At 45.3% G+C, this 27,135-nt stretch overlaps 1 protein-coding gene across 1 annotated transcript in view; it reads left to right on the top strand.

Annotated features, from left to right (window-relative positions):
• LOC147436000 (putative oxidoreductase At1g06690, chloroplastic) overlaps nt 1–27,135 on the top strand; it is a 134,560-nt gene that overhangs the window by 59,471 nt on the left and 47,954 nt on the right. The window contains exon 6 of the mRNA XM_086488908.1: nt 26,370–26,437. Within this exon, the coding sequence (XP_086345034.1) occupies nt 26,370–26,437 (68 nt within the window). The remainder of the gene's footprint in view (nt 1–26,369; nt 26,438–27,135) is intronic.

Below are 27,135 nucleotides of genomic sequence, written 5' to 3'. Positions count from 1 at the left end.
TCGTTCAGCAGTTCGACATAGCTTTCTCTGGAGGGCATTACTCAGAGCACTCCAAGATTAGGAGGGCTACATCTTTCTTCAAGGGAAATGCTCAAACATGGTGGTCCACTCTTCTTCTGAGGCAGGAAGCTCCGGTCAACTGGTTGAAATTCAAAAGGCTCTTTATTTCTTCTTGGCTGACTCGGGAGTACGAACGAAATATACGAACCTCTTGGAATCATCTTCGGATGACCAAGGGAGATTCTTTGGACACTTTTTTTCGTTTTCGAGAAAAAGATCCTTCTATTAGTTAATGAAAGTGCCCATAGGGCTATAACCTCCTCTACAAGAGACGGCTACAACAATCATGATGTGGAGACTCTCCCAATGAAAAAACAACATATGTACAATGAGGCTAAATCAAGAGATGGGAGGAGGGAAAAGCCACACAGGTGGACGGTAGTGCCATCTAAGCACACCCTGAACCATGGTGAAAAAAGGCCCAGGACACCAGAGTTGAAGGAAAGCCTCTTTATGCGGTCAGAACTGCCCTGGAGTCTCTCGAACTGTCCTCTGAGAGTATGGATCAGCTCTAGCCAAAGATCCCGAACAGTCTCGAACAGTCTCTGCTGGTGGTAAAGGGCAAGCCTCGAAGATGCGGAAGCAACGGGCCCGCCGGATGAACTAGAGTGTCAGGCCATCGATGAGCTCCGCTCCCAACACTCCTTTCTCTCGCTGTACCACTCCTGTTGAGTAAGCTTTGTAGTAGGTCGACCCCCCTGCATCACTATCATCCACCAGCATAGCTCAAACTGAAGTGCTGGGCCCGTGAGAGTGGACCAAGCAGTTGCCCCCCAAGTGTATTGCCGAGCTGTGGAAAGGCCTGGCATTAGCCGAAGGACATGAAGGCTGAAGCCACACCTGCTGTGCCAAAGGATAGTCCCAAAGATAGTGACGTTGACTCTCCACAAGATGGTCACAAGCTGCATATGCGGCCGAGAGACCACTATGTACAAGCCAGCTCCCAGCTGATGTAGCTCTGTGTGCAACCAGCCACCACTGGAACAAAGTGACTCGTCTCGGTTGTCTGGAGTCCCACGACCTCTCCCAAAAAGCTGCGAAGAACTCAGCCGTGAGACCCTCCTCCTGCCAATGAGGTGCTGCAGCAGGACGAGCCTCTCTCTGCACTGCTAGTATGTGACGTCCCAGTCGAACAGTGTACTGAAAGAAAGGGACACTTGGATGGTCTATAGAGGGGAAAGGGTCCCTCCACAGCCACTCTAGGATCCCACTGTACTCGTGCCAGTGGACAACTCTCCCAAGCCCATAGTCTCTAGTGGCTAGTCTCAAGAGTTGCTGGGTCGGGATCTATGACACAAGTCCTCCCACAGATGCCCACCACGCGAATCCTTTGAAAACAGCGCTTAGCCACCTGCGGGGCCTCTACTGCAACTCGGTGTAAGCGTCCCTCACCTTGTAGCTCGAAAAACAGGGAGAGTATAGTCTCTGAGCAAGCCCGAAGTGAGATGAGAACCTCCAATCGCGTGAAGGCTCCCATCCATCTGGGCACTGCTGACTCGAGAGGTGTGAGCCACTTAGCTGGTAATGCCTTTGAGATGTCTTGACACATGCTCTACCCCCCTCTCATGCCCTGTAGAATGCCTTGAAGCTCCTCTCACAAGCCTGAAAACTGTAACCAGTCACCTAGAGAGCGTGTTGGACCCTCTGCCATGGGACCCCAAGAAACATGAGGCCGACTACAACCAAGTGGCCTCTCTGAGTGCCAACCACGGGGTTCCAAACAAGGGGCTGTCTCAGGCGCTCTTCCGTGCAAGTAGGCTGATGCTGCTCCGGGCCTCGCCGCAATTGCTCCCAAGATCGGAGCATACTCACAGCGAAGCGGTTTTCCAGTCTCCTGCTCAAGCCAACTCTGCGCATCTCTATGAAAATCCATCTAGTCGAGGGTCCCCATGGGCCTCCAGCTTGAGGCACCCTAGCACTAAGCCGCTGAAGCAAGAACTCCTTCCAGGGCTCCTCACCTGGAAGAAGTCCTCTGACGATGAACTTCCCAAGAAGGGCTCTGCTGTGCTGTGCTGGGTCTATGATACCCAACCCTCCCTGAGAACAAGGAAGAGTGATGACTTGGCATGCCACTTTGGCCCGGGCTATCTGAGTGTCACGCCTTGACCAAAGGAAGTTCCTGATCAGCCTCTCTACCTCGCTAATACAAGAACTCGAGAAAATCCAACAAGAAGTGATGTACCACATAGTAGCCAACAACACCTGGTTGGCCACTACAACTCTGCCTGCCAAAGAAAGTTGTGCGGAGCTCCAGTGTAACAACTTCCTCCTGATAGACAGGAGGAGGGGAGCAATCTGCTGCTCGGGAGACAAGTCGAAACCAACCTGACAGTCCAAGTAACGAACTGCAGTCCTTGGGGGAATCCACCTGAAACCCTCACCTGGCATCCAATCGGGCGTAGGAACACTACCAACCGAGAAAGCCACTGTCTTTCTCCATTTGAAAGTGCGCCAGATGCACAACAGAAAGTTTCAAGAGCTTGCTCACACCTGTGTAGGTTGGCCTCCTGGCTATCCAAGTACAAGGATGAGTCGTCTGCAAACTCAGCGTCCAGTAGCTCATCTCCCCGAATAGGGAGCGCTAAGCCACATAAACCAACCTGTTGTGAAACCAAAAACCTGCTCATTGCCTCAGCATGGAACAGAAAGAGAAAGGGGGCAAGAGGGAAGCCCTGTCTGACCGAACGTGTGAGCATGAAACGATCACCTCTACCTCCTGCTAAAACACCTAACTGTGTGCTCGTCTGTACAAAGTTGACACCCCTCTGATCCAAGCATGTGAGAAGCCCATCCTGCGTAGAGTGCCCTCCAAAAATCCTAGTCAACTTTGTCATAGTCCTTCTCAAAATCGAGAAGAAGAATCACCAAATCCTCACCACAGAGCCGTGCGAGGGCAGAGGCCTCCCAAAAAGTAAAGATGTTGTCAAGGATACTACACTCCTTGACAAAACCTGTCTGAGTCCCATGTATAAGGCTCTCTAGAAGTGGCTGAATCCTCAAACTCAGAGCCTTGGCAAGAATTTTGTAAATTGAGTTGAGGATGGTGATGGGGTGTTACTGTCAAATCTCATCCAAGGAGCCACCCTCCTTGGGAATGAGGTAAATCAGGCACTCACTCATGCTCTCAGGCATCTCACCTGTGTGCAGGATGTACTGAAAAGCACTACAAAGATGTGAGCCAAGCAAGTCCCACTACTCCAAGAAGAAGCTGGGAGTGAAGCTACCCTCACCTGGACAGCTACCACGGGGGAGTGCACTAAGATCCGTGTACAGCTCCTCTAGATGTAGAGGCAGCTCAAGCCTTTGACGCATCTCCTCAGTCACAAGACAAGGCATCTGTGCCCACACCTGCTCTTTGCATGCATCCTGACGCTTTGACTGGGGCTCTGCAGACAGTAAATCACGGTAGAAGTCATTAGCAACTGCACGCATGTCCTCTGGCTCTGAAGCAACTGACCGTCTGGGCCTCCTCAACTGACTGACTTTGGCATGCGTATGCCGAGGTCTCACTGCCTCAAAAGAAAGCGCCTGTCACTCTGTCACCCACCTAGGTCCACTGAGATGCCTGTCGATGGAAAGCAAACTCATGGCGCCTCTCCTCTGTGCTGACGGCGAGCTTGCTGTAACTGCTCCTCCAACCAAGGACTATCTGGATGTTGCTTCCTGCATCCTCTACGAGGAAGCAACGCCCCGTCGGAGGCGCTGCTCCTCTCTCGCTGGAGCCAGGAGAGCCGAAGACTCTTGAAGAAAGAGCTGACTAAGCTGAGCAAGTCCTGAGGCCACTCTATCAGCAAGAGAGTACTATAAGTCTAAGCTCTCTATCAAAAGAGCCTCCACTCGCTCTCTGAGCGCAGATTCCAGCAAGACCCTCTCTGGGATGCGTAGCACCATGCTCCCCCTCCTCTGCTCATCAATCATTGTGAGGATCATTGGTGCGTGGTCCGAAAAGGAAGTCCCAACCAAAATGCCAACAGTCCCACCCAAGTCACAGAAGTGATTCACTAGTGTAAAAGCGATCTTTTCGAGATAGATGCACTCGTCCCACTCGACGGTCCAAACGAGAGAAGGCCAGGCAGTCAGGTGGCCTCACAAAGCTAGAATGCTGCCACACATCTGTAACCCGCAGTCATACATAGCCTCTCCCAAGTTGCCAACTCATCTCCATGCACAGTAGTATGGCTACCTCCATCCCTGTCTGCTGGGTCCTCCAACATGTTGAAGTCTCCCCCAATGCACCATTGCTCTGCCTGGGGTTGAGACTCTGCAATGTGAGCCCAAAACTCTGCACGTGCACTCGCTACATTGGGCGCGCAGATGTTCAGGAAACCCTTCAGGCAACCCTGAACCTGCTTAGTAATCCACTGAGCCTTGCCTGACACAATAATCCCCCTGCCCACAATGGTTTGCTACAAATAGTCCGTAATGGTCATACATACCCCACCCTGGATGCCTCCAGGTCCAAAAGCAGATGACCAAAAAGTCTCAAAGTGACCATGCAAAATCTAACCACATTGCCGAATGCGGCTCTCACAAAGATGGTCCTCCTGCAGCATAAGGATGTCAATCTCACCACCCACAAGGCATCTCTGCAGCTCCTGACACAGCCGACCCCTCTGACGCTGAAACTGGGGCCCTCCTAATCCCTGCACATTCCATGAGATAATCCTCATGGACTCAGTGAGAAAAAACAGATGCTGCCACAACAGCCAACCTCGCTATCTTTGAGGCTGGTTTGGATGGGGAGTAATCTCATCCGAACGACCTCTAGACAAGCACCCATGAAGTGACTGCCCCGCCCAGGCCCAAGCCGAGCGTGCAGTCCAAGAATCCTCATGCACAAAAACATAACGCGGAGGGCACTGAGTGTCAGCAAACAAATGCACCACAGTGTGCCTGCAATCCGCTGCATCTGGAGGTGTCACGCAAAACTTGGCAAGAGGTGTAAGACTTCAATAAATCCAGTACAACTGAATTTGCAATCTCAGATTGTCCATTTGTCTGCAGGTGTAAAGATGACGAGAACTGCAACCGTGTGCCAATGTTCTCTCAAATAGCCTTCTAAAACAAACTCGTGAATCGGGGATCTTTGTCAGAGACTATTGTCTCAGGCATGCCATGTGAAAGCGCGAAGCAGAAGGTACCGGTAGGTGCGCGTCACGATGTAGTGCAGGATTGGGGCAAGAAGCAGGAGGCGGAGTGCAGTAGAGAGGAAGCGCTAGGGATCGAAGTAGGGAGAGAGAGAGAGAGCTCACGTTTTTGAGGAAAACTCAATAAGTGAGTTTTGGGTTTTCCCACTTTTATTATAAGTGACTTAAAAAAAATGTGTCCAGGTTCATGTTGAACCTGGACAAAGAATAAAAATATACAAAAAGGGGTTATTTAGACCTTTAACCCAACAACCTCCCACTTAAAGGCATAAATGACGCCTTTAAGTTAACCAACTCCCACCAGTTGTATGCAATGCTCATGTTGAGCCTTAGCAAGACTCTTGGTGAGAACATCTACAGGGTTAACCTGTGTATGGATCTTAGTCAAGGTGACTAGACCATCCTCCAATACCTGTCGTATGAAGTGGTACCGCACATCTATGTGTTTGGTACGCGCATGAAACATGGAATTTTTGGCTAAATAGACAGCACTCTGGCTATCACAACCCAACACGGGTGTATAAGCAGGCATGCCAAGTTCTTTTGCAAGTCTGCCCAACCAAATGGCCTCCTTTGAAGCCTCTGTGGCTGAAATATATTCAGCCTCAGTAGTACTCAATGTCACAATTTTTTGCAACATAGAACACCAAGAGACTGCACCACCAGCAATGGAAAATACATATCCACTGGTAGATTTCCAGGTATCCATGTCACCTGCCATGTCTGCATCGCAATATCCCTGCAATTTCAAGTCACTTTTTCCATAACAAATACACTTTGATTGTGTACCTTTCAAATATCTCAGAATGCATTTGACACCTTCCCAATGCGCTTTGCCAGGATTCAACATGTATCGACTAACAACTCCCACTGCATAAGCAATGTCGAGACGAGTGGCAACCATAGCATACATAAGAGAACCACAAGCTAATCCATATGGGATTCCCTTCATTGCCTACAATGCCACCTCATCCTTTGGGCAATCTGCTTTGCTAAGCTTAGTGTATGGAGGTAAAGGTACTCCAAGAGGCTTAACATCAGCCATATTAAATCTGTCAAGTACTTTTGCAATATACCTTCCTTGAGATAAAAACAACAATTTCAGCTTTCTATCTCTTTTAATACGCATGCCCAAAATATGCTCTGCATCACCCAAATTCTTCATAGAAAATGCTGAATTTAGCTTACGTTTTAGAGCATCAAGACTAGTCTTATGTTTCTCGGCAAGCAGTGTGTCATCAACATAGAGAACAAGTATGATGGGACTACCATCTTCATCCCTTTACATATACAAACAATAATCTGCATGACTGCGTTTAAAGCCTTAGACAACATAAAAGTATCAAACTTCTTATACCACTGTCGTGATGATTGTCTCAAACCATACAGAGCCCTTTTCAGTTTGCATACAAGTTCCTTACGTGTAGGAACTACAAAACCTTCAGGCTGTTTCATGTATATGTCCTCTTCAATGTCACCATGCAAAAACGCTGTCTTTACATCCATTTGATTCAATTCCAAATCAAGCACCGCAACGAGAGCAAAAAGGACACGTAAAGTTGTAAGCTTTACAACAGGAGAAAAGATTTCTTGAAAATCAATTCCTTCTTTCTGTGCATATCCTTTTGCAACCAATCTTGCCTTGTACTTGGGTTTTTCATCCACTATCTTAATCTTGTATACCCATTTGTTAGGAAGAGCCTTTCTCCCTTTAGGCAATGGCACAAGATCCCAAGTATCATTTGCATACAAGGATTTCATTTCCTCTTGCATCGCAAGCTCCCACTTACTGCTTGACTCACATGATGTGGCCTCTTTATATGTAAGAGGTTCACCCTCATCTGTCAACATTACATGATCCAAAGAGGGGTTAAATCTCTGCGGTTGCCTTCTCAAACGAGTTGACTTGCGTACCCAATGATCTACATTCTCAGGCAACGGTTCTACATCATAAGGCAACTCATTTTCAGCTCTATCACGCTGCTGAAAATCATTTTCAGCCAATTCAGGTGGCTGTCCATCCTCATTAGGAGCATCAAAATCATGTTCTACCTCTTCTGACTCAAGGTTAACCGGCTGATTATCAATTTCAGCTTGCGGTAATACATCACGAGGCTCTTTTTCAACAACAATAGGTGGCACGGAAGGCTGAAATCTGACTGTTTTCTTGTCAGCATCAGATTTTGTAGCATTTTTAAGCAATTTTGCCTCATTGAACACTACATCTGGGCTGCGTATTACCTTTCTAAACTGTGGTAACCACACTCAATAGCCCATTTCACCTTCTTCCCCATAACCTAGGAGGACTCCTTTAATGGACTTCATATCAAGCTTTGTTCTCAAGTCATTGCGTACATGAACAAAAGCTTCGCAGCGAAATACTCTCAAATGATCATAAGAGGCAGGTTTGCCAGACCAAACCTCCTTTGGAATGTCATTTTTCAGCGTACTATTAGGAGAGCGATTGCAAATATGAACTGCAGTTTTCAATGCCTCCTCTCAAAACTCTTGGGAAAGATTAGCGGTGGACAACATGCAACACACTGTCGCATAAAGTACGATTATACCTCTCAGCCACACCATTAGAAGACGGATTATAAGGGGCTGTCAACTCCCTTTTAATCCCATTTTCATCACAAAAACGTTGAAATTCAGCAGATACATACTCTCCTCCATTATTAGATCTGAGACATTTAAGCTTAGTACTCTTTTGCGTAGTGACAAAAGCATGAAAATTCTTAAAAGCATTAAAAGTCTCACTCTTACTTTTCAACAAATGTACCCATCCTTTCCTAGTACAGTCATAAATGAATGTAACAAAATACAATGCACCACCAAAAGACTTAATAGGCATAGTGCATACATTGGAGTGAATAAGATCAAGAGGATTAGCTTTGCGAGAGACACCAGAGTAATAAGAAGATTTCTTTTGCTTTCCATAAAGACAATCGTTACAAAAATCCAAGTTTTTGCCTTTAATATCAACTCTCTTCAGAGAGGAAAGCACATCAATACCCTTTTGGCTCATATGGCCAAGTCTCTTATGCCACAATTTCGTGTGTGAAGCAATTTCAGCAACAGCAAGAAACTTGCGAGGCAAAGCTTTGCATCGAAGATAGTACAAAGTACCTCTTTTAGACCCTTTTGCAACAAGCATAGAGCAGTCGAGCAACTTCCATGAACCCCCAGCAAAGATGGTAGTATAACCATGTGCATCTAACTGGCTAATAGATAGCAAACTTTTCTTAATGCCCAGTACAAACCTGACATCATTCAACACAAGCTCTTGACCATTGTTAAGAGCCAAACGCATAGTACCCATTCCCTCAATATTGCAAGCAAAATTATCACCAAGGTACACCTTGCCATAATTGCCTGCAGCATATGTAGCAAAACACTCCAAAGATGGAGTCACATGGAATGAAGCACCAGAATCCATTATGTATGATTGGGATAGGCCATCATTAACGTTGAGCAATGCATCAATGACATCTTTCTTTGAGATAAGCATGTCTTCTGCATTAGCTATCACTAAATCTGAGGGGTATGAAGCCGCATCCAAGATTTCCTCAACGTCTGACAACTCCTCAATGACCACACTAGAGGATACATTTGTATTCTCAGCATCCTTGGAGGAATCACCTACTGATTTTTCCTTCATCTTTCTTCTTCTTATCTTGCGTTTCCTTCTTCCTTTCCTGCTCTTTCTTAAAATACCTGCAATCGGGTTTCTTGTGACCCTTTCTGCCACATTGATAACAAGTGACATCCTTATCCTTTGTCTTGCTCTTACTTCTATTTTGAGTCCTGTTGCCCGCATCATGCTTTTGATTTCTACCTCTTGCATTGTAGGTAGAACTGCCACCTTCCCACTAGACTTGCGTCTAATCTCTTCATTGAGAATAGACCCTCTCACACCGTCATATGGGAGGGTGGGTCTAGTGGGGAAGGTGGCAGAACTACCACCTTCCCCACTAGACTTGCGTCTAATCTCTTCATTGAGAATAGACCCTCTCACACCGTCATATGTGAGGGTGGGACTGTTGCTCAAGGAAACAACCAAAGTTTCCCAAGTATCTGGCAATGTCATAAGCAAGAAAATAGCTTTCAGCTTATCATCGAATTGTTGAAGCCCACTGTCTTGCACAACTGACTCAACACATTTGTAAAAGCACTCAAATGCTCAGAAGTTAACTTCGAGTCATCAAGTTGCATATTCACCAACTTTCGCATCAAATACACCTGGTTCACAGGCGTCGTGTTTTCATAGTTGGACTTTAGCTTTTGCCATATTGCATAAGCAGAGTCCAAACGCTTGATGTCCGTCAAAATGTCATCATTGATAGCCATTTTGATGTAGGCCATAGACTTCTTATTCAACCTGGCCTACTCTTCGTCAGACAAACCTGGCAGTTTATTCTCTTCCAATGCATCTTCACAATCCTTTCAAAAAAGGATAACCTTGCATACGTTCTTGCCAGAGGTCGAAGCCTTGACCATCGAACCGTTTGATTTCCATCAAACTTTTAGTGTCAGATGCGGAAGAGGAAGAAGCCATTTTGATTCAACCACAAGTGTGGATACAAGAGAGATGCAATAGGCTGAAAATTTCAGCAAGTAGGAGCAACCACAAGACTTTGCATACGATAGACTACAATTTCTTTACATGAAACTGTCCAAATCTGAAATTTTAGTTGGAAAGTGCAATTTTAAGCACCTGTACTCAGCTTTTCACTCAATTTGTCGCGACAAACATCAATACATGTGATCCCACAACTTTGGTACACCTGCGCATTGCTGTTTTGACCTGTTATAACCTGTAAATCACTTGTTTTGACCTAAAAACAGCCTCTTTTGGGCTGTTTTGGCAGGTTTGGTGACTTTTTCGACTCGGGAAGCAAAGGGGCTTCGCGATGGAATTGCGGGAGAGCAATTTTAACTTGCTGTCCAGCAGACTGCGCAGAGCTGTTTTGAAACCCTAGGTCTCCTATATCAGTTGAAAGCGCGAAACAGAAGGTACCGGTAGGTGCGCGTCGCGATGTAATGCAGGATTGGGGCAAGAAGCAGGAGGCGGAGTGCAGCAGAGAGGAAGTGCTACGGATCGAAGCGGGGAGAGAGAGAGAGCTCACGTTTTTGGGGAAAACTCAATAAGTGAGTTTTGGGTTTTCTCACTTTTATTATAAGTGACTTTAAAAAAAATGTGTCCAGGTTCATATTGAACGTGGACAAAGTATAAAAATGTACAAAAAGGGGTTATTTAGGCCTTTAACCCAACACCATGTAATCTGAAAATCTGTGAAATGAACAGTCTCGCTAAATGATCTTGCTAAATCTGTCGATGACAGTCCAAATGCAATCATGCCCACCTCTGCGTCTTCGGCAGATCAAAAATGAAATTCATTGCAATACTTTCCCAGGGGCGGGTGGGAATGGGTAAAGGATGTAACCATCCCTGTGCTTTATGCCTGTCAAACTTGACCTTCTGGCATACCAAGCAACTGTGGACAAAGTCCTGCTTCAGTTTCGGCCAAAAGAAGTAACACTCCACACCTTTCCAAGGTGGTGTCAATGCCCGGTGACTCGTAAAAGGTGGACATGGCATTCAGTTAGAACCTTTTCTGTCAACGGTTGTGTAACGCACAACATCATTTTCTTCGTCAAGTAGCCATCCTGTATGGAATATCCCACTACTACCTCCCCATTCTGTATTCGATTGAATACATCAGAAGAATCTGGATCTGTGGCGTACTGATCGACCATGTCCTTGAAGCTTCTATGGTGAATCGCGGAAATAGCCAAGACTAACGGCTTCGAGGACAAAGCATGTGCCACCAAGTTCTTCTGTCCTTGAACATGGACAATCTGGAAGTAAAACTGTGACAAGATGTTAGCTCACCGCATCTGCTTTTCCGAAAGTTGCTTTTGTGACAAGAAGTAGTGTAAACTCTGATAATTAGTGAAGACTGTAAAATCGGCTCCGAGTAGGTAATGTCGCCACTGAGTAAGAGCATGGATAACCGCCAAAAGCTCTTTCTCATAAATCTGTGCTGTCAATTCCGGCCTTGAAAACAATCGGCACTCATAGGCAATGACATGGCCTTCGTGCATTAAGACCACACCCAAACTACAACCACAAGCATCACAATATACTTCGAACAAATCCGGCAAAGTCAAAATTGGTCCCGTAGTCATTTTCTCTTTCAAAGTCTGAAAGGTAGTCACCTCTGTGGGTCCCCACGAGAAAGGGATTCCTTTCTGTGTGAAAGTGTGCAAAGGGGAAGCAACCTCTGTAAACTTTCTAATGAACCGTTTACAGAGCTCTTGAAAAGAAGATGAACCAATTAAGGAAAGGCTTAAAGCACTCTCAGGAAGAAGAGGAAATCAGCAAATTTCACCAGCTATTTGGGCCGGAAGTCAACTTTTGAGGTGGTAAGCAGATCCAAGAAGCGTGTTCGTTCCAAGGATGACCCAGATTTTTCATCATCTTCAAAAAGTTGCGAAAGTTCGTTGTCCTCTAGTTCCAAAGAGGATGAGAAAAGGCGGAAGAAGTAGAAAAAGCCAAAAAAGCAGATTTTTGAAAAAGTCTAGAAGGCATGAGAGGCCATTTAGCAGTTTAGAGGAGGAGAGCTTGTCCTTTTCTGACAGTGAAAAATTGGACAAGAAGACCAAGGAGTTCAAGGATGGGGTCAAGTAGTCAGGTTTGATACCTTTTCAGGCTACTAGGACACCCATTGAGCCCTTGAGTTCATACAGCTTGACGTCGCCTTCTCGGGAGGTCGGTTCTCGGAACACTCCCCAAGATGCGAAAGGTGGCATCGTACTTGAAACCAAATGCACATACATGATGGTCTACTCTGTTGTTACGCAGAGAAGCACCTAAGAAGTGGGTACAATTCAAGAGAATTTTCACTTTTGCCGGGAAAACATAAGAATATGTCACTACGGCTTGGCATCATCTGAGAATGACTAAAAAGGACATATTGGATAACTACTACTAGAGGTTTTGGGATATCTATTTGCCAGTGTCCTTGTTTCGGATGGTAACTTTGAGGGACCAGATTGAACAGTTTTGCTGTGGTTTCCCAAAAGAGATTCGACGGTATTGTCTACAACAAAAGTTTGACTCCATCCAGAGACTTATGGGAAATGCTAAGCAAGGTTTTGGAATGCATGTCGGCTCATTGACTTATCCTACGGACAAGCCAGTGTCCACCTCAACAGGGCAAGAGTCTTTTAGTGAAGAGAAAGAACTAGGGGAACCAGATGAAAGTTCATCAAAGAATTCCGAAGAAGTAAGGGATTCAGATGATAGTGCATCCGAGGGCTCTGACGAACCAAGGGAACCAGACGCAAGTTCATCAGAGGATTCTGTAGAAGAAAGGGAATGACATGATAGTGCATCCAAGGGTTCCGACGAAGCAATAAAATCAAAGGGTTCCGAAGAACCAAGGGAATCAGCTGATGGTTCATTAGAGAACTTTGACGATTGAGATTGAGGTGCCAATTGACAGGGGAGGTCAGCAGGGCTACCAACAGGTCACATCCCTGCTACCAACAGGTCACATGGCACAACAAAAGAACAGAAAGGTAAGCTAGGTCCACCGAATAATTTGGTCGAGGGTACTTTTTGGCCTTTGATGCAAAGTGGATGGAGGAGGAGAACATCGCAAATTCTCTTAAGAGAGAGTTGCACCTTGAAGCTTTTGGACTATTAGTAGTGTCTATGCCAAAAGTTATCGATGAATCAACAGGCTGAATCCGGTGCGGTGCGGACTGCAAAAGAAGGGAGCCAATCCACTCCTTTGTCTCACAGATTTTCCTATATTAAATAAAGTCACTAATTTCTCTTTGAGATTTTAGGGATACTGACGGGTTGACAGTATTTTGTGGAATGACTTTATGAATATATGTACATTGAATTGGAAATTTCCTTGATGGAACTGAAGACATGTGGAGAAGCAAAAGAATGAAGGCACGAAGGTAACCAAGCTTGCTGCTGCTTCCACCCTCCTCGCCACCGCTATCCCTTCCCCCTCGCAGCGTCCCGCCCCCCGTTACATCCCCAAACATTAGGATGGGCTCCTGAGCTATGTACGACGAGTGTGAACGGGCCCTGCATGTGAACGCACCCTTGGTTGAAGGGAGGTTAAGAAGTCCTAAAAATAGATTGGTCTCATTTGTAAGATATCTCGTGTTATCACCACACTTGGACTCTAGGCCCTTGGCAGCTCTACCCGCACACCCGTACTGGTGTTGGTTTGGTGGTATGGGACACCGGCCCTCGTGGTAGAGGCTAGCTCGCTTGGCTGAAGGCTCCCAAGCTCGGGGGTGACCATATTGGCTCTATGGCCGGGAGGTGAGCATAATGTCCGCTCACTATGTGTGTCTAGCTATGAGTATGGCTTGTGTCACGTCATGTGTGCAGGACGAATCCAATGAGGGATTAACATTGGTATCAGAGCCTCTTCTTGCTAGCATGCACGACATGGCGACGTGCACAAAACCACTAGAGCTCATGGAGCCGTGATGGCCCAGCCTGATAGGCTCTCCCAACTCTCGGATAGGGTGGTATGGGATGCTACTAGTGAGAGAGGAGGGCAAGGGAGGTACATGCCAGCTGGTGGTGGGAATTTTGCGAGTTCTCTTTTTGTTTCTTGTAAGATTCTCGTGTGTGGAATGTTGATTTTCCTGTGGCAATCACATGGATGCTTGGTAAGTTTTTGTTTGCCTCTTTGTTGCCATTTATTGCACGAGGGTGTCCTCCAGAGTTGCCACTCTGAGGACATGGCAGCTGTAACTGACTTGGACACTCCAAGTCAAGAATCAACCGCGACAGCACCAAATAACCACTTCAAAACAAGTCACAGATCACAATAGATGTACACTGGCCCGGCGGAGTTCCGTGCCTAGAGATATTGGCCCCAAAGACTGGCGCCCCTTTCGGTATTTCTTTTTATATTAATCTGATCGAAGTACAAGAGAGTGGCTAGGGTTTCACTCTCAGACTCTGCGTCCAGATGCTCTGAGAAGTGAGGCCCTCACCACTAATTTAAAGGTTACAAGGGATGCCCAAAAGCAGAGCCCCAAAAGCTTCAAATCAAAAGCAATTGCTCTCTCTCTCTCACAGAGAGTCAAAACTTGAAAGCAAAAGCATTCTCTCTCTCTTTCTCATATTGTAGAGAAAAAGCAAAATTTGCGTCGCTCATCATTTTCAAAATTTTCTTTTTAAAAAAATTTTAATAGCCTCCGCGATTTCCGGGAATTAGGGTTTGCAGGAATTTTAGGGTTTCTAGCAGAAATTAGGGTTTCTGTTGTCTGTAGCCACGTCATCACTTTGTGACATACCCCCCTCTTTAAAGCATTGTAATCGACCGCGATTACGCCTGCAAAACCGACAAAAGCCATAAACCGTCTTAGTAGACACTGACTGTTAGTACCTACGTACTAGGAACACACATCTGGCACATGTATAAAATCGACAATCACATCACACGACATCACAGGATAGCACCAGACATCACAGGACATCACATGACATTCAACATTCATTCGGATCTTAGACCATGATTTATCGGCAATGTAGCTAGCAATCACATCTAGGTCCAATCAGGACCTCAACGATGTCCGATTGACTAACCCCTATTGCAACCATGTCTTCGAGATCAATTAGACCAAAATGCTGCAGTCATTTCGTCTATCAGTTCCTGCACTCACAAGAAGTCAAGAACAAATCAGTATCATTATCAGGAATTCCATTTCATAAAGTCATCCAGCAGAATACTGTCAGCTCTCAGTATCCCTGAAGCTCAAAGAGACATCAGTGACTTTAGTATCAAAATCGAGGCATCTGTTGACAAGGGAGCGGAGTGACTCCCCTCTTGTGCATCCCACTGCACCAGATCTCCGGCCAAGCTGAATTCTAGGTTCCGTTTGGAGTAGACTATGCTAAACCAAAACATCGAGGTAAAGTTTCACAATCCGAGGAGTATCTGCTAGGTCCTCCTCCTCCATCCACTTCGCATCAAATGCAGGAAAGTTCTTGAACTTAACCAAGAACCGCCTTCGGACTTTACCTTTCTTCGTATCGTTATGTGCCAAAATCTGTTCATGAACAAGGATCTCCTCGTTTTCTTCCACTTCGGGTTGCTCATCAGGCTCCCCATCATCAGGCACATCACCCTTAACAGGTTTCAAGACACTCACATGCAATGCATTGTGAGTCCTCCAAGTATCTGGCAGTTTCAATCGAAAGGAGACATAATTTATCTTGTCAGTGATCTGGAAAGGTCCGTAGTATCGCATACTAAGATTTGGAAAAAGCCTCTCCTTTCCCTTTTTCTTTCGTAGGCATGCCTTCTCAAAACGTAAGAGCACCCAATCATCCTCCTTCAATTTCAAGTCGCGATGATGGCGATCCGCTGCCTTTTTCTGTCGCTCTTGAGACTCCTGCAAAGTCTCGCGAACCTTGGCAAAAGCCGTATCCAAATCTCGCGAATATTCATCCGCTTCAAATATCTAATCTTCGTGCTCAGGAAGGATGGAACCTTCGTTGTACTTTCAACAATCTCACATGGCGTCTTCCCCGTCGAAGAGTGTATCGTGTTATTGTAGGCAAATTCCACCAAAGGTAAGTTCTTTTTCCATTGAGTCTTCTAATCCGAGATACAAGACTTCAATAGATCTAAAATCATTGAATTGGCAATCTCAAATTGCCCGTCAGTCTGCAAGTGGAACGATGACGAGAACTGCAACTGCGTGCCAATGTTCTCCCAAATTTCCTTCCAAAACAAACTCATAAATCTGGGGTCTCTGTTGGAGACAATCGTCTCAGACGCGCCATGTAATCGGAAAATCATCGTGATCATTCTGTGTTCTCGGGAGATCAAAAATGAAATCCATTTCAATACTTTTCCAGGGGCGGGTGGGTATGGGTAAAGGCTTTAACAATCCCTATGCCTTATGCCTGTCAAAATTGACCTTCTGGCATACTAAGCAACTGCGCACAAACTCTTCCACATCCTTTTTGAGTCTCGGCCCAAAGAAGTATCTCTCTACCCCCTTCATGGTGGTAGCAATGCCGCGGTCACTCGTAAAAGGTGGACAGTGGCATTCAGTCATAACCTTTTCCCTCAACGGTTGTGTAACGCACAACATAGTCTTTTTCATCAAGTAGCCTTCCCGAAGGGAGTATCTTGCTACTGTCTCCCCATCGCGTATCCGTGTGAAAATATCTGCAAAATCTGTATCTGTGGCATATTGATCGACCATATCCTCGAAGCTCCTATGATGTATCGCAGAAATAGCCAGATCCAACGGCTTCCGAGACAAAGCATCTACCACCACATTCTTCTATTCCTGCTCATGGACAATCTGGAAGTGAAACTGTGACAAGATGTTCGCCCACCGCATCTGATTTTCCGAAAGCTGCTTCTGCGACAAGAAGTAGCGCAAACTCTGATGGTCTGTAAAGACAGTAAAATCCGCTCCGAGTAGGTAGTGCCGCCACTGAGTAAGAGCATGGATCACTGCCAAAAGCTCTTTCTCATATATCTGTGCTGTCATCTACGGCCTAGAGAACAATCGGCTCTCGTAAGCAATGACATGGCCTTCTTGCATCAAGACCGCACCCAGACTACGACCACAAGCATCACAAAATACTTCAAATGACTTAAGCAAGTCTGGCAAAGTCAAATCTGGTCGTGTAGTCAATTTCTCTTTCAATGTTTGAGAGGCAGTCACCTCTGTGGGTCCCCACGAGAAAGGTACTCCTTTCTGTGTCAAGATATGCAAAGGGGAAGCAACCTCTGCAAACTTTCGTATGAACCGCCTGTAGTACGAACACAATCCCAAGAAGCTTCTAACTTCATGGACATTCCTCAAATCGGGCCAATCACGGATAGTCTCTATCTCGGCCGGGTCCATTTGCACTCTTGTTGCTGACACACTATGTCCCAAAAAGTGTATCTCTCGTAGGAAAAATTCACTTTTCTTTCCATTAATCACTAACTTGTGATCTCGTAATGCCTCAAAGGCTTGAAGCAGATGATCTCTGTCTTCTGCCTCATTCTTGGAGAAAACAATGTCGTCAAAGAAAGTGCCAACAAATAGCGTGTACTCTCAAAAAATCCTGTCCATCATCCGGTTAAATGTCGCAGGAGCATTGGTTAAGCCAAAAGGCATCACCAAAAACTCAAATAACCCAAAAGTCGTCCGAAAAGCTGTCTTGTAGACATCTCCTGGCGCTATCCTGATCTAATGATACCCACTCTTCAAGTCAATCCTGCTAAAGCAGGAGGATCCCTGTAACCTGTCGAGTATATCATCGATCCTAGGAGTCGGAAATCTGTTCTTGATGGTGATTTCGTTGAGAGTGCTATAATCGATGCACATTCTCCAAGATCCGTCTTTCTTCAAAACCAACAACACTGGAGAGCAATACGGTGAAGTACTAGGTTGGACAAGACCCTTTTCCAAGAGGTCTTTCATTGGGTTCATAATCTTTTCATTCTGTACTCGGCTCACACGGTAAGGTGGCCGATTCGGTGGCGTGCTTCCAGGTATCAGATCAATGGTTTGATCTTCAGGCCCTCTGAAAAGCAATGGGCATGAGTGTGGAGAAAAATCTTGGCGTTCTTTTGATCAGGTCAAAACATATTGAACCTTTATCCATCGTTCAATTCTCTCCCAAAAGAATGAGTAAGAAACTGAAGTTCATCAAGTACAATCTCTAAGCCCTTCATTTATCAAAGTCGCTTTCTTGGCCCGGTAGTCAACCATGGCGTAGTTCTTGTGGTACCAAGGGATCCTGAGTAGAACGTCACTCGCGTGCCCTGAACACCCTTGTCATTGCAAACGAAGTTTGCAATGCTCGGTGTAATGGCAACATCCCATCCGGGTGCCAGTCGAACTACCTCCGTCTGTGGCGTCAGTCTGTCGGGCGTAATTCCAAATCGAGCCGCCAATTCCAAGTGAAAAGAATTTGGCCTTGGATCCTTCAAAAGAGCTTCCTGATCCTTCACTTTGCCCCAAAAAGCGGCAAAGTTTGTACCTTCATTCATTTGATTTGGTGCAAGTCCCACGCCATGTGGTACCAGTTCTGCTTTTCTATCTGCCTTTTCTGCCACGTTCCTCAGCTGCTCTCGAACTCTTAGGCCTGTTGTTGTCTTTATCGTTTTGTTCTTTCTGTGCCTTTTTAGGACACTTCGCGGAGATATGTCCATGTTCCCCGCATCGAAAGCACTTCCCCTCTCTGATGAAGCGAGCTCTCTCCTCAGGAGTAAGCTTGGGTCGTGCATCCTTTTTCTCTGCGTTGCTCTGTTTCTTTCTACTTTCATTCCTAGAAGTCTGTTCGGCTCGTTGTGTGATGGCCTCATCTGTGGGGTAGGTCAGACTGCCAGAGTGAATGGCAAACTCCCGCTTCGCATGACTCATCAACTCCTCAATAGAAGCTGACTTCTGTTCCAAGCAGTGATCTCGGATCTCTGTAGGTAGACCCAAGGTAAACCGTCAATCTGTTCTCTGAATGAGATCTTCTTGAATGAAGAGGCGGGTAGAAAAGAGCTCCAGAATCTTTCACAATAAGCATTGATTGTATCTTTCTTGGTCATCCGAAGATGGTTCCAAGCAGCTCGTATATGTCGTTTATATTCTTGCGTCAACCAAGAAGAAATAAAAAGCTTCTTAAATTTCAGCCATTTAACTGGCGCAGTCTTGTTTAAAAGAAGCGTGGACCACCAAGTACGAGCATTCCTCTTAAAGTAAGAGGCAGCTCTCCGAATCTTGGAGTGCTCTGAATAGCAACCTCCCGCGAAAGCGATGTCAAACTGCTGTATAAAAGACAAAGCGTTCGAATGATTTGAGTATCATGAAAAAGTATCAAACTTGATGGAGTGGCCACCTTCCTTAAACTCTCGGACTTTCTTGCTTCTATCTATGAGAAAGTCATACTAGTTAGCTTTGTAAAAATCCTTATTGTTCGCATAAAACTTTCCGTCATCGGAATCTGAACTGTCTGTAGACGAGTCCTCAGTAGAACTGTCAGTCTCTGGGCGAGATGTAGCCTTCTTTGCCTTTTTCTTGCCCTTTCCGAAGCTTTGTGTCTTGCTTCGCTTTTTGCTATTTCTGTCTTCTTCGCTCGAGTCTGAAGAGCTAGAAGAACTGTCAGAAGAAGAAGAAGAACTGAGTAAGCCTTCAAACTTGACACGCTTCTTCTGTTTCTTTGCCTTGTCAAAAGTTGAGTGACGACCCAAATAACCTGGAAAGTCAGTGCTTTTCTTCTTCTTTTTGCCGTGCTTTTTGGCTTTCTTTTGCGCGTCAAAAATTTGAGCAATCCGTGCATCAACCACATTCTCCAGTTCCTTCTCCGTATATTTTCTTGGAGGCAGAAGGTTTCTTGAGAGCGGGTTTCGGGAGTGGTGTTGTGGTTCTCTGCCACTCCGTCTGTACCTCTTCCAAAGAGGTTTGATTCATATATTTTGCCATCTTCGGGTCCTTGGCAAAATTGAGCATCATCTTTGCTGCATCGTCGATCAACTGGCAACGCTCCATCTCTCGCCGCTTCGTCTGAGTAGGCCAAGGCGGGCCATACTCTCTGCCGGAATCTTCGTTGTGATCCATGCCCGCATCGCCAGATGCAGAGGGAGTCGACTGATCCTTGCGTGAAGCCATAGGTGCCGCGGAAAAAAAAATTGGGGATTGGTTTTCTCGTAGAAGAGAAATCAGCCGTGCTCTGATACCACTGTAACTGACTTGGACACTCCAAGTCAAGAATCAACCGCGACAGCACCAAATAACCACTTCAAAACAAGTCACAGATCACAATAGATGTACACTCACTGGCCCGGCGGAGTTCCGTGCCTAGCCCCAAAAACTGGCGCCCCTTTCGGTATTTCTTTTTATATTAATCAGATCAAAGTACAAGAGAGTGGCTAGGGTTTCACTCTCAGACTCTGCGTCCAGATGCTCTGAGAAGTGAGGTCCTCACCACTAATTTAAAGGTTACAAGGGATGCCCAAAAGCAGAGCCCCAAAAGCTTCAAATCAAAAGCAATTGCTTTCTCTCTCTCACAGAGAGTCAAAACTTGAAAGCAAAAGCATTCTCTCTCTCTTTCTCATATTGTAGAGAAAAAGCAAAATCTGCGTCGCTCATCATTTTCAAATTTTTTTATTTATTTTTTAATAGCCTCCGCGATTTTCGAGAATTAGGGTTTTTGGCAAAAATTAGGGTTTGCAGGAATTTTAGGGTTTCTGGCAGAAATTAGGGTTTCTGCTGTCCTTAGCCACGTCATCACTTTGTGACAGCAGCCCCTCCGTATGCAAGTGGCGAGAGGAATTGATTCATTGGAGTATGTTTTGTAGATATATGGAGGAGAGGAGAATTTTGTTTTAGTGTTGTGCTTGATACGAAGTGGTCCATGGGGTTGCTCACTAGTTTCCGTGCCGCACAGGGCAGGCAATTCTGCAGCGGCAGAGTTGCATAGTACAGGTGTGGCAGGGCAGATTGGGATGTGGCACAACAGCGCTGACAGGGGATGCGCTACTATCCAGCAGTGTTACGCAGGTGCAACGGAGCATTGCATGCGTGTAGTAGGGCGGCGAGCAGGGGGGCGGCAGTCCAAGGGCGATAGACAGGGGACAAGGGTGGCGAGTACAAGACGGCGCCCATGGTCAGCGCACGCAATCTGCTAGTGCAACAAGGGCGGTATCCTTTTTTTGCTCGCCACTTTACTTCCAGACTAGGGGAGGGGCCAACTTAGAGCCACCTAAGTCGCAAAGCAAATTGCCGGCGGCTGAATGCTTTGTTTGCAAGCTTAATGGGCGCAATGAGAAGAGCGGAGCAACGCCTACTTGTCGTAAAAATTGCGCCATGATTGGAGCTCCGAGGGCGACGCACGACAACGGCAAAATTTTTGTGTGTATCAAAATTGGGTGTGAATGGGAAGCCACACCAGGGGTACAATATGAGACAAAGCAGCCAACAAGACTTGAACCCAGATCCAACGGATATGATTTCATTTCATGCTCAACTAACCAACCCACCATGGGGGAACTTGTGTCCTACTTCTGGGTCTTAAAAGACATAAAGTAGGGGGGGCAAGGGTCCCTTCACAAGGACCTGGTTTTTTATTGGCCCCTTCACCCCAAGGGTTAAACTTTTAACCCCTTTACACTTAAGTGACCATTTTTTTAGTAAGTGGCAGCCGAACATTGTTTTTCAAACTTAAGTGGGAATAAGCCCTTTTAGCAAACTGGGTGGCCCATTGCACTTGGACCTTTTTTCACTCAATGACGGCCGTAAGTTGGAACCGCCCCGTCGATCTCTAGGGGGGTTAGCCTCTTCTTCCCCCCTACTCTCTATTTCACTCACGCTGCGAGTGTGGGCATAACACTTACGTTATCGCAACCCCATCTCACGGGTGAAAGACAATCTCTCTCATCTTGTCACCTACGCTCTCTCTTTCCCTTGCTACTTACTACTACTTTCTTATATTTTACGTCTTGGATGCTTTTTCCAATGAAGCTTGTGCTACATACTCCCGTATATTGTCTTTACCTGAGCGCCATGGCGTCACACGACGCTTGTTCGCAGGAGAATGGCGCCACTAGCACGTATCAACGCATGGAGGAAACACCAGTTTTTCATCCCGATTCCACACACACGCACGGGCATTGTCCAGATGTCTCTCCTTTCCATCTCCCGCTTTACACGCATGTCCCATTTTTCAGCCCGTGATCAGGCATCTTTTATCTCTTTAAATTTGTGTGGCCCTTTTTTAGGGACTCATTCAGTTTGAAGTGACCACTATTCGAACCTGATTGGCGGAAATGGAGGGACTTCTTAGGCTTATGCAGTCCACGTTTGGGATGGACGAGAAGCCCATCGAAGCTTCCTCACTGATTTCCAGGTCCTAGCCAAAGGTTTTGGATGCTCTGCAAGCTCTTTTGCAAATAACATATATGTTCTAGATTGCAATCACATACCCGTTCGGTATTGTGCAATCCTGTGGACATTTTTTTAGGACATCTACACCTTTGCGAAGAACTCCAACCTACCTTTCCCTCGGATCGGCAATTGAATGGCGGCCACTATGCCATTTGGAAAGCAACCATGATGGCGGTCTTCGACTCTTACGAGCTTGGAGGCTTTGTTATGAGCAACTTTCAAAAGCCAAAGGATCTTGCGGGAGCGACATCATGGGAGCGTGTCAATGTTTAAATCCGCTCTTTTATAATCCTCAATAGTACACTATCAATCATCAGTCACATTCGATTGATGAAGGACTCAAAGTTGGTTTGAGATCAGCTTTCTTCACTATATGATCGAGTTTCTCCAATGAAGTGGATAGCCTTAGAGGTGCAATTAAGGAGCTTGGAAACAAAGAACTCATCCATGAAGGATCACATCAACAAGATGCAAGAGCTTCACCAGGAGATACTTCATCTGGGAAAGCTTATGAGTTCAAAGGACATGGCCTCCAGCTTTTGACCCAGTTACCTCCTTGGTATACCGATTTCTTTTCTTCGTTGATTACTAGTGGCCAGTTGAATACTATTTCTTGGGATGAGATTGTTCCATGTTGTTGTACCAGGAGGAGCAATTCAATACCGGAAAGACGTCAAGCTTCGAATCCTTGAGGGGTTTTCTCAAAAACAACAACAACAACAACTAGCCGAAGGGTAAGAACAAAAGAAACAACAAAGAAAAGAAGAGTGATGCTTAAAAGGAGCCGTAAAGGTGGATCGACATTGAAATCATTGTGGGGAAAAGGGCAATTGTTGGCAGAAGTGTTCAAAGGGAGTTAGAGATGCTTCGACTTCTTCAGCGGCAGTGGTGCAATCACCGGCCTTTGTTCCATTTAGAGATTCTACCATCGGAGGACTCTCCAGGACATCGGAGGTTGCGACGGCTCTTGCGGTTCGAGATGGTCGTGATTGGATTCAGGATAGTGGTGTCTCACAGCACATGACACCCTCAAAGGAACTGTCGTCCAACATGCGGTGACATTGTGGTACTATTTTCATTGGCGACAAATTTGAAATTCCTATTCATAGTGAGGGATCTATGGAGTTGATCCTTGATGGTGGCAAAGGGGGTATGCATATCTCCAAGGTACTTTATGCTCTGAAGGTGGGATTTTATCTGATGTCTATGCATGAGGTGTGCAAGCTAGGAATGGAGATGATTTCGACAAAGGATGCGGTGTCTATTCGGGATCATGACTCCGACAAGGAGGTCAGACTCCCAGAGGAGGCTACCACCTTTCATACATGCGGTGTCTACTCGGGATCATGACTCCGACAAGGAGGTTAGACTCCTAGAGGGAGCTACCACGTTTCATACATGATATGGACTTTACCAGTTCTTGGTTTTACCCTTTGGGTTAAACAACGCTCTTGCCACATTCCAATAGATGATGAATGACCTCTTTTGTCTGTATGTGAGAAAGTGGGTGGTTGTGTTCCTTAACGATATCTTAATATATAGCAAGACTGTGCAATAGGCATTGTTCTATATCAAGATGGCTGGCTTGTAGCATTTGAGAGTTGCAAGCTCATAGAGTTACAAATGCGTTATTCCACACAGAAGGAATTGTTGGCGGTCATTTATGCTTTGAAGGTTTGGCGCCTATCACCTCTATGATGCCCACTTTGTGGTATGGACAGACCACCACTCTTTGAAATATCTTTGTGATCAATCCGACCTTGAAGATAGAAAGGCAAGGTGGGCAAAACTCATGCAAGAGTTTGATTTTGAGATACGCTATGGTAAGGGCACTACCAATATGGTAGCCGACGCCCTTGGTAGGATCTTTGAGGTAAATACTCTTTCATTTGCTGAATTTTTGATTGATTTATATCTTTTTCTCAAAGGGCGCTGCCAAAATGATCGTCACTTTGGTAAAATTTGGTAGCAAGTGTAAGAGAGAGTGAAGCCCGGAAAGCTATGGTGGTCCATAGGTTGGCTACAGAGAGAGGTAGCGGAGAAGTATTCCATTAGGAATGGATTACTTTTCAAGCAAGGCAAAGTGTGCGTGCCTATTGATGAGGATATCCGCAAGCAAATTTTGTTTGAGTTTCATGATGCACCAAGTGCAGGACACCCTTGTATATACCATACTTCAGCCTTGGTTGGCTGGTATTTCTATTGGCCACATATAAAAGCTTTGCTTGAAAAGTATGTGTGGGAATGCACACAATGTTAGCTCAATTAAGCTGAACGTCAAACGCTACTGGGCTGTTACATTCTGTGCAAACCCTAGATAGTAAATGGTCAAGTATTTTTATGGATTTTGTAGTTGGATTACCCCGGACCAACCGTGGTCACAATGCCATTTGGATCGTTGTCGATGGACTCTTGATGATGACACGATTTATCCCTACACGTTCCACTGTAAAGAGCCATGAGTTAGCTTAGCTCCTTGTGGAACATTTATACAAATTGTATGGTGTGCCAGAGGAAATTGTGAGTGATCATAATTGGAAACTCAATGGCAATTTTTGGTAAACGGTCTTCCAGGAATTGGAAACGCGCTTGTGCAGGTCATCTCAAATCTCATCTTAAAAACTAATGGACAGACTGAACACACCAATCAAACCATGGAGAATATGCTACGAGCATATGTCTCCCGATGTCACGGTATCTACCGAAGGATTCTAAAACAATCCGAATTGGTTCATGCTCAAAATTATCTTCTCTCTATTGTGGTCTGTTTCAGATCACAAAGAAGATAAGTGGGCTTTCTTACAAGTTGGACGTGCCTCAAGGCATTGCTGTTTATCCCGCGTTCCACGTGAGACGTCTAAGAGAACAGTTATGACAGGATGACTTAGTGTTTCCTTCCGAAGAAGTCGTGAACTTGGAAGACACCACTTGTCGAACCCAAACCGGTTCCGGATCAAAGGGTCTAGAAGATATTGTACCCGAATATTTGATCAAGTGGAAGCATCGTCTTGAATCTCAAGCTACTTGGGAGTCAGTTAGATCGTCGAAGAATCTTTTTCCCAGTGTTATGACCGAGGATATTGACGAGGACAGCAACTAAAAATAAGGGGGAAGGTGTTACATCGTCTGACGCCAAGATTGGCTCCTGGGCTATGTCTGACCACTGTGAACCAACCTTGCATGTGAATGCACCCTTAATTAAAGGGAGGCTAAGAAGCACACACGTGCTTGGTGTAAGCTTGATGGTATGGGACACCAGCCCTTGCGGTAGAGGCTAGCGCGTTAACTGCAGGCTCCCAGGCTCGTGGGTCACCCCGTGTCGGCTCTAGGGCTGGGAGGTGAGTCTGATGTCCGCTCTCTTTGCTTGTCTTTGTGTGAATATGGCTTGTGTCATGTCATGTGTGTAGGATGGATACTTGACACTCGACGATCCCACTATCCAACTTAGTGTAGCTTATTCTCTGCCTTTATTTTGAATCAGCGAGTAGAGATTTTGTAAAAACCTCTTGCTTGATTGGATGTTTGACTTTAACTATAACAAAGCTTGGGGAAGATATGGACATTCTTGAATGATGCAGCTAGAAATGTTATAGGTGCATGTAACTGTATGTGTTTTCTTTTGCATACTTTGGTGTTCCTTCCTTTGAAAAGAAATGAGGAAGACTTGAGACTTCTCGGGTGAAGTTCTTGTAATGGGAATACCATTCTTGACTACACTGGGAGCTTGTAGAGCCACATTCCATTGGTGCCCCTTGCAAAGAATGGGAAAAAAGAAACCCTTTGAGCTTAAGCCACATACTTGCAAGAGACAAAACTGAACTTTGGAAATAGCGTTGTACAAGAGAGGCAACTATGGGAACAGACAGAAAAGAAATACAAGGGAAGGCGGAAAGAAAATAAATCAAGGCAAGAATCTAGCTTGCAGAAGTAAATGAGTTCATGCATGGTTGTTCAGATCATTTTTAGAGGATGACAGTTTCGTCTCTTGCAAGTATGTGGTTAAAGCTCACACTGTTTTTTTCATATAAATCTGTGGAATTATAAGTATATTTTTTTTGGTTGCAAATTTTTGCCCCAATAAGCTCCTACATATTAATTGTATCTTGCTTAGACTCTAAATTCAGCCTTATTTTGATCTTAAAATGGAGCATTACTAAAGTTGTTAAATTTTGACTTGGTTGAATTTTAAAAAGCTACACTGACCATAATTATTATCTGCAGATGGAAGAAGCTGATGACTTACTTGCAAAATTTGGCGTACCATTAGCTTCCAATCAAGTGCGTTTCAAGTAAAGCAATAACTATCTTTTCCTCTTTGCCTTGTATATCTGAAGTGAACACGTCTATACATACATACCTTGTTCTGATACCGGGGTATTTCTTCTTTGAGATACACCAGGCCAACAATTTGGTGTTTAGTATCAAATCCTTCTGTTTCTGGGAAATTTCTCTTCAATTTTCTTATCCTATGGCACACAAAATTTTGGCATACCTTATCTTCCAAGGAAGTGAAACACAAATGACTCCGTAACTGTTGCTTTCATCACAAACAGAATCATTCAATTCAGCTGTCATTGCCTTGTTGGCACACTCCAGCTCTAAGATGCCCGTGCGAACAGCAGCACATGTGGTGAAATTTTGTCTTGCTTTCCACTTAAAATCTTTTGTCTTGATTTAGCTGTGTTGCGTATGCCTTCAAGATTCTTGAACAACTGTGTGGTAAGGCTTTTCTCACGATCATGATTATGATAAGTTCATTGAGGATGGATCAAAATTTGCAATCTTTCAGATGCATTCAATGAATTCGTTTGTTTTAAATATAGCGAAAGAGTTTGTGAGTAGCAAGTGAGCATCCCATGCACTAGTGATCCTGTCTAGTGCTGTAATCTATATTGTATCACCACAGGGTTTCCAAACATCAGAGAGTTAGATTAGTTACAACATACGGTTTGATGTTTTAGCAACCGAATCTTGTGTCAAGTTATAT

Source organism: Adiantum capillus-veneris, chromosome 18 (genome assembly GCF_014529385.1).
Source record: "Adiantum capillus-veneris isolate H3 chromosome 18, ASM1452938v2, whole genome shotgun sequence".
Lineage (NCBI taxonomy): Eukaryota > Viridiplantae > Streptophyta > Polypodiopsida > Polypodiales > Pteridaceae > Adiantum > Adiantum capillus-veneris.
This window is presented reverse-complemented; position numbering and strand designations above follow the sequence as displayed.